At 50.6% G+C, this 12,453-nt stretch overlaps 1 protein-coding gene across 1 annotated transcript; it reads right to left on the reverse strand.

Moving 5' to 3' along the window:
• Positions 1–522: 522 nt before the first annotated feature.
• On the reverse strand, positions 523–12,182 carry PLAC9 (placenta associated 9). Its single transcript, XM_019954233.2, has 4 exons — positions 11,838–12,182; positions 2,528–2,625; positions 1,021–1,150; positions 523–654 (listed from the first exon to the last, which is right to left on the reverse strand). The coding sequence occupies exons 1-4, from the start codon at positions 11,899–11,901 to the stop codon at positions 644–646; spliced, it is 303 nt and encodes a 100-aa protein (XP_019809792.2). The 5' UTR covers positions 11,902–12,182; the 3' UTR covers positions 523–643.
• Positions 12,183–12,453: the final 271 nt, after the last annotated feature.

A 12,453-nucleotide genomic window follows, 5' to 3' on the forward strand; every position in this document is an offset into this window, starting at 1 on the left:
GAAAAATGACTGCTTAATAGTACAGGGGGTGATGAAAATTTCTAGAATTAGGTGGTGGTGATTGCACAACACTGTGAATCCACTGAATCTGTACCATTTTAAATGGTTAAAGTTTAGAATTTTATGTGAATTTTACCTCAGTCAAAAAGGTAAAAAAAATTTAATGTGCACACACATCGCGGGGGCAATCTCATTAAAATGTAGATTCTGGGTAGGGCCTGAAATTCAGCATTCTTGATAAGGTCCCAGGTGACTCCTTTTTGGTTCACCCATGGCCACATACTGAGTAACAAGGCTACTCAGAGGGCCCTTCCACTGTGCTGCCTTAAAATTCTGGGCCTCGGGTGCCTCACCTCTTGAACCCACCCCTGCCCTGTCCATCCCTGCAAATAAGAAGAGTGGAAGCGTGCAGATGGACTGGTGCTCCTAGGTCTGAGTCTGCAGGGGTGCGAGCCTTAGGGCATGGGGACAGATGGAGAAGGGGCTGTGGCTGCAGAGGTCACTGTCAGCAGATACAGAGAGGACCAAAGGAGTAGGTTTTATTTTGCACAAAGCTGAGGAAGCCAGGCCGGAACGCCTGTTCTGTTCTCGGAGGAGGGCTATTGTGTCACTGCCAGTTGCTGGGCGGCTCCAGCTCTGGTGCTCAAAAGCGATCTGAAAGAGAGGGGGCAACCTGGGGGGTGAGTGAACGGGTACTGACTGCTGCCTGCCCTCCCCTGCCAGTCCCCCAGGGACTCCTGTGCCAGGAACACAGAGCTCAAGGAGGAGGCAGCTGCTCCGAGTTAGGGTGGTGCTGAGAGTGGAACTCTGCCAGGTGCCCTTTCCTGATGCTGGGTTACAGCAACCCCGGGGTGTGGGCAGACCACTCTGTTGGGGCGGGTAAGGGAGATTCCTCCCAATTCTGTCCCAAGGAGAAGCTGGGGACTCCCTGGCTTGTCCAGGTTACACGAAGTGGCGTAGTCGTCCCCACCCTGCTGCCCAATCCCAGAGGCTGTCATCTCTGCTCCCCAAGCTGCTCACCATCTCCATCTCCCAGGAGGTCGGGGATCGGGCTGAAGGGCCCCGGGGGCAAGTTCCAGGCCAGCTCCTCCAGCTGACCCAGCAGGCCTTTGACTTCTGCCTCCAGGTGCTCCACCGTCTTCTCCACCGTCTAGAGTGAGGAGAGAAGGCGGAGGACAGTAGGGGAGTGAAGACAAGAGTGGGGTCAGTCTTGCTTCATCAGCCACATCCTCCGGAGCCCGTGGCAGCAAGTAGGGTGCAGCAGGAAGAGAACTAGGTGCCAGGGGACCTGGGTCCTCCTGGTTCACGCACTGCCCCCACCTGCCTCTCAGCTCCCAGATGACAAGATTCGAAGGGCTCACTCAAGGCCACTTCTGGCTCTCGCGCTCAGGGGTTTCGCTTAATCACTGGTTTGGGGCGTGGATGGACTCGGATACCTTTTCCCTTTTCAAGATGACACCCCTGGGAGCTCACATTTCTTTTGTTGCCCCGCCCCCTGGTGGCGACTCTGCCAAATGACCGTTTTGGCATTTTGAAATTTTCTTTATTCAGGGTTCTTTTTTTGTAAATGAACCCCTTTAGTACTCTGGTAAAACCTATAGACTCCCATCAGAAGAATGCTTTCATTGAGAAAATAAAATATATAGGATTTCCAAGGACATGCTGCTACTGCTGCTGCTAAGTCGCTTCAGTCGTGTCTGACTCTGTGCGACCCCATAGACGGCAGCCCACCAGGCTCCCCCGTCCCTGGGATTCTCCAGGCAAGCACACTGGAGTGGGTTGCCATTGCCTTCTCCAGTGCATGAAAGTGAAAAGTGAAAGTGAAGTTGCTAAGTCGTGTCTGACTCTTCGTGACCCCATGGACTGCAGCGCACCAGGCTCCTCCGTCCATGGGATTTTCCAGGCAAGGGTACTGGAGTGGGGTGCCATTGCCTTCTCTGTCCAAGGACATACACTGCATTAAAATATTAAAGTATTTACATTTTGATATAAAACGTATTACCTTAAGTAACAGCAGACCTAACAACTACTGAATTTTTAACACACTGATTAGAATAAATTGAGATATAAATTGAGATATTCACAGTGACTATAATGATATGAAATTATCTGATTTCTGTTGATGACAAAGTCAAGGTACAATTGTTTTTTGTCTATAGTGAATGAGAGCGCTAAACTTTAGCTAAAGGTTTGTGAAATAAAGTGCACACAAGTTTATGGACCTCGAGTTACAAGCAGTAGCTGTATAACAAAACACAGCGACTGAATTTCCAGCTTCTCATCTGGTGAATATGCAGAGATCCCCTGCTGGGTGCAAGCAAGTTCCCAGGGGAGGCAGGGTCTGTTGGGGGCTGGCAGCCTAACAGTACAGGTACGGCATGGAGATGTTTAACATGGTGGCCAGGGAGCAGGACTGGCCTAGATCGCCCCAATTTTCAAAAACCAGATTGGCTTGAGCCCTCCAAAGCCACCACCAGCCTGGCAGATGGTCCTGAAGCTGCATGTCTTCCCAGGTCACCCTCATTACCTCCTCTATGACGTCCAGCCGACTGTGGACAGCCATGTATGTGTCACACCCTGTGCTCTGAGCCGAGTCTCCTCGGGAGGGGATGAAGGGTTCATCAGCTGTGGGAAAACAAGTCTTGTCACTGTGGGGCCCTTGGTTTCCCTGTAACATTAGAGTCTCTTACAAAGTACCTGGCTCAAAGGAGGTGAGTCCAGGAAACAGTCCAAAGAGAAGCAGAGAGGGCCAGGATGTGAATGTAGGGCTACCCTACTCATTCATCTCTAGGGCCATGGTCACCTACAGACCCAAGCGGGCATCCTCAAGGAGGTGCGGCCTGAACTGGGTAAGAAAAGGAAGGGAAGGAATGTTTTAGCCGGAAAGAATGAATGCGCAAAGATAGACATGAGGTAGCATGGCTCAGTGCAGAAACCCTAGGGTGTCTGGAGTGGCTGGAAAGTACCAGGTGGCTGGGGGATGAGACTAGAGAGGTGGATGATGGAAACAAAGCTGGGGTCCTAATCAATCATGATGTTTGTTTGGGGGGTTATTTTAACAGGAGAGTCATGTAGTCGTATATGAATTTTTAAACAGAGAATGAATTGGAGAGATTCATCTTTAAAGGCAGGAAGTATCATAGTAACCGGTGTAAGAGCTGGTGAAAGGAGACAGCTGTAGGAAAAGAGGAAGAGTATGTGTGGAGATACTTTAGAAATAGCATTATGTGCCACATGGTGTGCTCAACAAATGCATAAACTCAGCCAACCTCTACAACCAATGACTATCCACAGTTTACACATAAGGAAATTGAGAGGGGTGAAGGGATACATCCAGTGTCACACACCTAGTAAGTGGAAGCTCTGAGGCTCAACCTGTTTAACATCATTTTCCTCCCCACCATTGGCTCCTCCTTGATTCTTCCTGGCACCAGCAACCTTCACACCAGAAGTCTTAGAGCCTGGTTTTGAGCTCAAGTTGCGGGGTTGGTGGCTCTGAGATGTTTTCAGGGCATCCAAGTTGGCTGGGTCCTTGGAAAACATGGACACTCAGGAAGGGGGACAGTGCTCCAGAAACAAAAAGAAGCCAAGCACTTTAAAGAGGATGAAACCGCATGGCCTAAAGAGGCACTGGGGCCTAGCAAGATAAAGTCTGAAACACAGAGCAACAGAGAAGCTGATGCTGAATGCCATCCCAGCGCTTGGAGTAAAGAGGTGCCAGCAGACCAGAGTCGTTGCAGTGGGATGAGAAGGGAAGGAAAGGCCAAGAGAAGGAAACAGAGATCCTAGAAAACATTACCACCAAGCTTGGCTGTGAATGGAGATCAGATCACAAGGTCTAAAGAAGTGTTTATTGTTATTTCCAGGTTTTTAAGCATTGAAGAAACTAAACCATGCTTTTAGTCTGAGGACAGGAAGAACCTAGGAGGACTGAAAGAATGCATGTCCTGAAGAGATACGAGGCCACAGAATCCAGAAATGGTGGTGGGGTGGGGGTGGGGGGTCACACGTGGAAGGAAGAGAGAGGACATGCAGCAGAAATGGGTAAAAAGTTCTACTTAAAAGGGTCAAGAAGTTGAGCGAGTCCCACCTAATAACCGCTCTTCACTCGGTGAAGAGGGGAATCATCTGCTGAAAACTCATGCAGGGTTAGCAAAGAGGAGAGTTCGTTGTGAAGTTATTGGGAATTCTATGAGCAGGCTGATACACACAGCCACTAAAATGGGAGCCATGGCAAGAGTACTTTCACCATGGAAACTGACACATGCGTTGTTTCCCAAGAGCCAGTGTATCAGCACCCCTGGGTAAGAAGCCTGAATAAACAGGGGGTGAGGAGAATGATGGAGGCAGTTAGGAGGATGGTAGGGAGTGACAGCGCCAAAGAAGCCCCACCCGGGCAGCTCAGCAGGTGGGTGTTAGCAGCAAAGACAGATGGGTGGACAAGCTGAAACCTGGGAGTCCAGGGGATGAGTGTGGTGAAGGGCAACAGAAGAGAAAGGAGCTGAGGACTCAACCATCCAGGGCTTAAGTGGCTGAGTTCTGGAGTCTAGGCTGAATAAGGAAGGGGAAAAGGCCAATCAGAGGACTGATAATTGGGAGAAACGGAGGGGCTGAAGGCACTGGAGGTCTCGATGCAATGATGGGGGTAACAGAATTTACTGCATTTTTTAAGAGATACTGCAATTTTTAGCTTTGAGAGGTGGAGCAGCTTCACAGTGACAATACTAAGGCTGTGGGCATCTGAAGCAGAGTGGGGTAAGAGTTATTGGACTTGATCTTTGTAAATGCAAAACTCTTGTAACTCTAAAACCCCAGTGTTGACTGGGTTGCCCGAGGGGACATATAAAGTTGCCTAGAAGGTTGGCAGGCCTTGAAGTAAGGATGGAGATGATAAGCCATTTTGCTGGTGATGAATGTGTAACTCTGAAGGCTGGGTGACTTGTCCAAGATCACACAGTTGGCAAATGACTGAACCCCAAGCACCCTGGCCTCCTCCTGGCCCCACTAGCTGGTCAGCCAGCTGGTTTTCTGGAGCTCTGCCAGAGCCCCCATGCCCTAAGAGTCTCTGGTCCCAACTCTATCTGGACCCCAGGTCTTCCACACAGGGGTGAGAGCCAAGCACAGGGACAAAACTTCCTTTCACTCTGAGCGTCTTTAGTGGAGAACAATTTTGGTTTTTACTTTCTGCTTTTTATTACATCCATCCACTGAACTTAGAAAAACCACTTCAAAAAACACTGGTCTTCTTGTTGACTTTGGGGCGGGAGGGGATGTGATAGTGGCACTTTGGTTATTTTTTTTAAAGGAGCCTTTTAGAGATCTATCCTGAAATATTTATAGATACAATGCTATTATGTCTTGGCTTTACTTCAAAATAATCCAGGCCTGGGAGTGGGACGAGGCATGGGCGGGAGTATTGGACATTGGTCAAGGTTGACCAAGACTGGTAATTGTTGAAATTGAGTGATGGCGTCATGGGATGGGGGTTGGAGGGTTCACTCTGCTATTCTACGTTTGTATGCATGGTTTGAAACTTTCCACAATATAAGGCAGTTGTCCAATGAGGTTGTCAGCAAAAAGTATGAGTCCCTGTGGGCTTTGTGCATTGATACAAAATGTTCTGGATGGGTGTTGGGGGGTGTTCTGAGAGAACCCACCTGGAGGGCTGTGCTCCATTCTGGGTCATTCACTGAGAGAAGGCTTTGGACAGGCAGAGGCAGGTGTAAAGGGGCCACTGTGAAGGAACTCCAGATGTTGACTCATGTGTCTCAGCTAGGAAACCTGGGGTGCTCAGCTAGAGATAAAGGACTTGGAGGGGGCAAGCAGAGCTGTTCTCAGCCACACAGAGGGCTGCCTGGTCTAGGTCTGTGCCCACACACATTCTGCAGGCTCCGCCCAGAGGAGCCTTTGGCCAAGCCTTTCCCTTGAACCCCACCTGCCCTCTCCCAGACCCTATACTCTCCTCCCCCTCCCCCAAGCACTTAGGCCAAGAGGAAGCAGGGTGACCCTGCCGGCCAAGCGGGGCTCTATCAGCCCTCTAAGTCACAAGCAACATGAATCTGCTCCCCTTGCTCAGCCTAAAACACCCTGTTCTCTGCGTGTCTGTGATGAGGCCTGACTTGGCTCCTAGACCCCTCCAGGGAAGAGGCTGGGCTGAGGCTGCTCTCCACATCACACGGCAGTAATCCGTCGCATCTGGACACAACTGCGCCCTGGGCTGCGGCACAACTGTCTATGAGCTCATCCAGGCCTCCCGGGGAGCTCTGCTGAGAGGGCGGGTAGGGGTTTGGGGGTGGGGGGTGGGGTGGCTGGGAAGAGCCCGGCCACCCTGCCCTGCCGCGCCCTTCCCCCACGGGGTTTCTCAGGGCGCTGACCTCAAAGCCTGAAAGCAGAAAGCACACTGCAAGCCTCTGTTCTCAGCCGCGCACTGGTGCGGCCAGTGGGAACTTCCTGCTCCCTGAGCCTCTGCTGCCTCCTCAGAACAAGGCTTTTGGGGCAGTGGGGAGGGCGAGGCGCTCCCGAACAGATGCAGCGCACCCAAGGTTCGTTTCTCAGACCTCAAATGAGCTACCAGGACAGAACCGCGATGAGTCTAAGGACAAGTTGCTTGTCTGCCCAGAAACTCCAGGAAGGCAAGAGTTAGGCAAGGACTCCCTTCGCACTGTCTTGCCAGTATGGAGCTCATGATAATGCCTGCCGGCCTCACGGGGCTCCAGGGAAACTCAGACCAGAGGAAGAAGAGTGGGGGAGGTGGCAGGTTATCCCGCCTGACCACGGAGGGCCAAGGCTGCGGTTCCCAGTGTTCCCTTTCTCTGCTTCCCCCGTCCCCTGCCTGGCCAGTTGGGGAATGGACCTTCTTGGATGCAAGGTTGTTTTCCTTGGCCTGGCGCCTGCTCAGGGCCTGTGTGCACCCTGGACTGCGCCTCGGGTGGAACATCGTGAGAGCAGGCTGCCGGTGGCGGGTGGGGTGGGGCCAGAGGCCCAGCGCAGGCGAGGGGTAGACGCTCCGGTTAAAGGGGCGTGGCCACTGGGCCCCCAGCCTCTGATACGGCCCCCTCCCAATGACAGACATAGAACTTTTTTTCCTCTAGACCTGAACACTCACTAAGAAAGTGCACAACTCAATGATTTCTGATCCTGAAAAGTGCTGCTCTGACCAGCTACACTTGTAGCCTGGGGCTTAATTCTATGTGACCACATTCGGTATAATATCTAATAAATTTGACCACATTCAATATTTGTATTAAAATTTCTGCTTCATTCCAAACCAGTGTTGTTGTTGTTTTTAAGCAGAAGAATGTTATTTTCAAACAATTATATGAAGAACTCTAATCTGTGGACCTGCTCTGGCTGAAACAGGAGAAGGCTGCTTAAGCCCCCTCAGAGGGAGCTCAGATACTGGGAAACTTGTATTTTGGGAGCGATATGTTTTCTCCCTTGTTCTCTGGTCATTTTCCAGAGGTGGATTTGAGCCTTGCCGGTGACTCTGAGAGCTTACCAATGCAGTCAGCGGGTGGTTAAAGTGAGGATACAAGCTGAGCTGCTGTAACAAAGAGCCCTCCCTCGCCCCCCAGTCATACACGTGTTTCTTTCTTTCTCACTTAATCAGTTCAGAGGTGGACTGGCTGATGCTCCGGGCTGGCAGGCAGCTCTGCTCCCCCCAAGGCTGTACAGGAAACCAGATTCCTTCTACCTCAGAATCCTACGTTTTTTAATCCACTGGGTTATAAAGTACTAGAACATTCCTAAACCCCCACCACACCAAGGCCTAGGAAGCCATCCAGGATAAACTTCTCTCCACATGCTGTGAACAGAACATGAGGTTGGGAGTCAGAGGAGTGGTCCCACCTCCACTGCTGGCTGACTGTGCTCGTTGCCTCTCACTCAGCTTCTTCTGCAAGGGATCCTCCCTGCCCTGTCTACTTGGCAGGACTGCTGTGCTGATTCAAGGGGATTCCACATTTGAAGGTATCTGAGAACTGCCGGATGATGTGCAAATGCCAGGTAAGGCATTCACCAGGTGGGTTGGAGACTGAGCAGGTCAGTGTAAGCCCCTGTGGTCTTCTCTCTCCACATGGAGCCAGTGTTCTTCACTAGGTAACCCTGGCTAGGTCTCCTCAAGGTGGGGAGGCATCTGCTCTGGGACTACACTGTACAGGGGTCCAAGGGGTGCTTGGGAGGGGCTTTGCCAACAAGCACACCGAGGCTTCAAGGCTGACCGGATTTTCTGGGCTCTGTTATAAGCCAGTCCCACTTGCTGGATCCTTGGTTTCTCCACCTTTAGAATGGGTACAGCCATACTCTATATTTGAATCCACTGTCAATTTATGATCACATTACATGCCAAACTTTTTGTTCAGTGCTTACCTGCATTATTATCTCATTTAATTCTATCTATAAGCTCAGTACTCTTACATCACTTTTTTATAGATTAGAAAACCAAAGATCAAAGAGGTTGGGTCATGCCCAAGACTACACGGCTAGTAGGTGATGGGGACAGGATTTGAATCCTACCTGCTTGACACTATGCTATGCTTTGGGAGTTCTGTGATGAATTAAGGGCCTCCCATCTTGGGATCTCAGCTGCCTCCTCTGTAAAATGAGGGGCTGGACAAGCATGGGGCAAAAGGGACCTGTACCCACGACACCTGTGCACCTGTCCTGAGGCCCAACAAGAGCCCAAATGTGTACATTGGATCAAATTGTCTTTGAGAGGCTCACTCCCTGTCATCCATTTTTGTAAGAAGAAATGCAGTGATCCTTACCACGCATGCTACGTGCTAAGTCACTTCAGTTGTGTCCGACTTTTGCGACCCCCTGGACTGTAGCCTGCCAGTCTTCTCTCAGTCTTCTCTGTCCATGGGATTCTCCAGGCAAGAATACTGGAGTGGGTTGCCATGCCCTCCTCCAGGGGATCTTCCTGATCCAGGGACTGAACCCCAGTCTCTTGAGTCTCCTGCATTGGCAGGCAGGTTCTTTACCACTAATGCCACCTGGGAAGATGTCTCACCATAGTTCGAGCATCTTCTTTCACCCAAAGCCAAAAAGCAGAATCCCAATGGAAGACAGTCCACAGGGACCTGGAGTGATGGTGGATTCCTATAGGCCGAGGCATGGATGAGAATGGCTAATGGGACTACGCTCTAGGAATTGAGACCCCTCTGATAGCAAAATAGAAAAGGAACTCAGCTGAAGTCTTAACTTAAAAAAAAATTCTCTACAAATAACACAGAACTGTCTATTTCACTCAACACATAAAAGACTTTATAGAGCAATACGAAAAATCCTAATACCACAATTGAAAAGGCCAAGACAATTCGCAAGAATTAGAAATGACCAATATTCATTTGAAAAAAAAATTGAAAAAAAACCCCACCAAACTTGGCAGTAATCAAAGAAATTAAAATTAAAGCAATAAACCACATAAACCATCTTAAAGCATTCTTGCAAAAAAAGTCTAATTGGAATTAGACAATGCTTCTAGATCTAATTCCCAGTTTATAGACAATACAGGGAAAAGGAGAACATTAAAATGACATATAGAAGATGCAATCAGCTAAAATTTAAATGTGAAAAGCTATACGACTAGCAACGCAGTTTCTTTACCAAATTTTAAGAAAAAAGAGAGAAAAGAACCTTCTAAAGAAACTTAAAACTTACTAAAAGAAACTTAATGGACATATCAACCAAAACCCAAATGTATCCACCTCGTTTGAATCAAACAGACCAAATATAAAACCATGACACCATTAGGGACATGAATCCTGACTAGATAGCTGATGATATTAAGGAATTATTGTCCACTTTTAGGGAGTGACAGTGGTATTTTAGTTATTAAAAGATTACTGATGCTTTAATAATACATAAGGTAGTATATATAGATGAAAATACTTAGTGCCTGGAGTTTCCTTTAATCTGAGGGAGCAGAGAGAAGGTGGATTAGATGAATTAAGATCTGTCAGGAATCCATGGAGGTTCCTTACACTATTCTGTGTGTATAGCCAAAAGATTTGATAATCAACAGTTTAAAAAAAAATGGTATAATTGTCTGAAGTCTGAAAGGTTATATAAAAAAATGTTTGAACACAATGTGAAATTACATAAATACATTTATACTTTCTTTTTTTCTTAATCTGAAGCAATGAGCATGATTAGGAAGAAAATAATGTTTAAAATGGCTTTAAGACAAAACTTATATACCAGTCATAGCTAAGGGGCCACAGAAGGTCAGCCACTGTGGGCAGTGGCCAGCTCCTCCCTCTGGGGGAGCACAGACTCAGCTTTGTCCCCTCAGCTCCTGGAGGTGGGGACTCTGGAAAGAGGGGGCAGGCGGTGGGCCAGGATGTAGGGGGTAGGGGGATGGCACTGTGGGCCGGGCTCTATGCTGGGTGGTCTCAGCCACTCCTCACTCAGCCTGTGAGGAAGGGGTTATTGGTCCTCCTTTGCCAACCTCAGTGGAGAAACTGGCTGAGAGAGGTCAGTGGAGCTGTCTGAGGGCGCGAGGGAAGAAGCCAATGTGTGTTCACAGGTGTTCTGCGCTGGGCACTTCCCTTTCCTCCAGCTCTCTGGGTGGCTACCATTCTCCCCAACTTACAGAAGAGGAAAGAGCTCCAGAGAGGTGGCATGACTCACCCAAGGCCACTCAGCCGGGGGCTGCCAGGAGCAGGACTGGCCTCAGCCCTTTCCCTGGTGCTCCCAGTTCCCTGCCAGGGGAGCTTCCATCCTAACACAGGGCACTTCCTCTGGCTCCAGGTGGATGGGGGAGCAGCCTGACAGAGGGCAAGGGTGTGGCTGAGGGGGCAGGAGACCTGCATGCCTGGGCAGACTGAGCCTTCCCCTCACCTGTACAGCTGTGAGCACCAGCTGTCTCTGGTTGAGGTTGGCAAGAGAGCTTGGGTAAATGTCAACTGTAAAGTGGTACATAAAGTGCAGAGTCTTGGGGTGGTGGAAGGAACATCTGTGCGTACAGTACAGTTAGTCCTTCTGCAGCCTTCCTGTCCGAGCCTCACCTGTGAGGGGACAGCTCTATGGCTGCTGTCAGGGGAGCTAGAGGGGATAAAGCACTGCAAGGAACCCAGCCTGGAGCACCCAGAGGCCTTCCTGCGGCCTCCTCCCCACCCACCCAAGGCTGCTCCAGCCTTCTGGGAAGCTCTCCAAAAGGCTGACAACGGGTCTCCTCTCCTCTACTGCAGGACCTCCTCAGACTACCAGGCAGGTGAAGCCGAGACCTCCAGGGGCCGCCTGCCTGGCCCCTATAGCTGGGCCGGACCAGACCGGGGTCGTCTGCCTGCTGGAGCTCAGCATCCCAGTGAATTCCCCAGGAAAGGAGGCCTGGGTGCTTCGCAGGCCCGCCCCACCCTGCAGACCTGACCATTCACCTCCTGATCCTGGCCCCTTCCTCTCTCTCCTCCCCACCTGGGGCATTGGGTTTCTCCACCCTCTCTCCTTTTTTTGTTTCTCTCGGATCTTCCTCTTTTCCTCAATATCCTCTCTGCCTCTCTCCCCTTTCTCTTGCCATTTTAGTTCCTCTGTTTCTTTCCCACTAAACTCCTTTTTCTGTCCTCATACACAGTTCACACCCATCTGTTTACCTCCGAAATCTTTCAGTCCCAGCCTCTCCCTTTCTCTCTTTATTCTTTCCTTTTTCTATGTCCCTCTGCATTTTTCTGTTTCGTCTTTCTTTTTTCTCTCCCCATCGCTCTCTCTCCCTCCCTTTATCTCCCTCTTTCTCCATCTCTCTCCATCTGGCTCCGTTCCCATCTCCCTCCCTCTCTTCTGCTCCTTCCTCGAGGTCCGCGGTCTCCCTAGCCCTCGCCCCGCTCCCGGGCCCCACTCACCGGCGAAGGCGCCCGGGGCGCGGAGCAGGGCGAGCCCGGCCAGAGCGCAGAGCAGGAGCCGCATCCTGCCGGCCGGCGGAGCGCAGCGCCGCTTCTGCCGACGGCCGCCCTCCCCGCCCTCCCCGGGATCGCGCCGGCCCGCCTGGGAGGAAATGCTCGCAGTTCCAGCCAAGATTCCTGGGCGGCTCCGGGCTTTCTGGCTCCAGCGAGCCCGCCCCCTCCAGAGACCCCGCGAGCGGAGGGGCGATGTGCCAGGCTGGGCGTCTCCCCAGGAAGGGGCCGCGCTCTGAGCCCCCTCACCTCCCCCTGGGCTCGAGCACAGAAGAGGATGATGGAACCGGAGGCCCAATGATCCGTTATGAGCCCATTTCACAGACCAGCAAGTTGCAGTTTCCAGAAGTGCCACCTACGCCTGTGGCACAGGATCTGAATCCCTAACTTCACGGAGTAATCAGCTCTGATGACATCAGATAGTGTCGCTCTGAGAGGGAGGCTCAGAAATGGAGGGTCTGCATTCCACAGAAATTTTGTCCTTCTAAAGGAGTAACAGTATTGTTAAAAGATACTTTCCAAAGGAATATAGTGGATTTGTTATTGACCCGGGTTCTTAAATAGA

The sequence above is a fragment of the Bos indicus genome, chromosome 28 (genome assembly GCF_029378745.1).
Source record: "Bos indicus isolate NIAB-ARS_2022 breed Sahiwal x Tharparkar chromosome 28, NIAB-ARS_B.indTharparkar_mat_pri_1.0, whole genome shotgun sequence".
Taxonomy (NCBI): Eukaryota; Metazoa; Chordata; class Mammalia; order Artiodactyla; family Bovidae; genus Bos; species Bos indicus.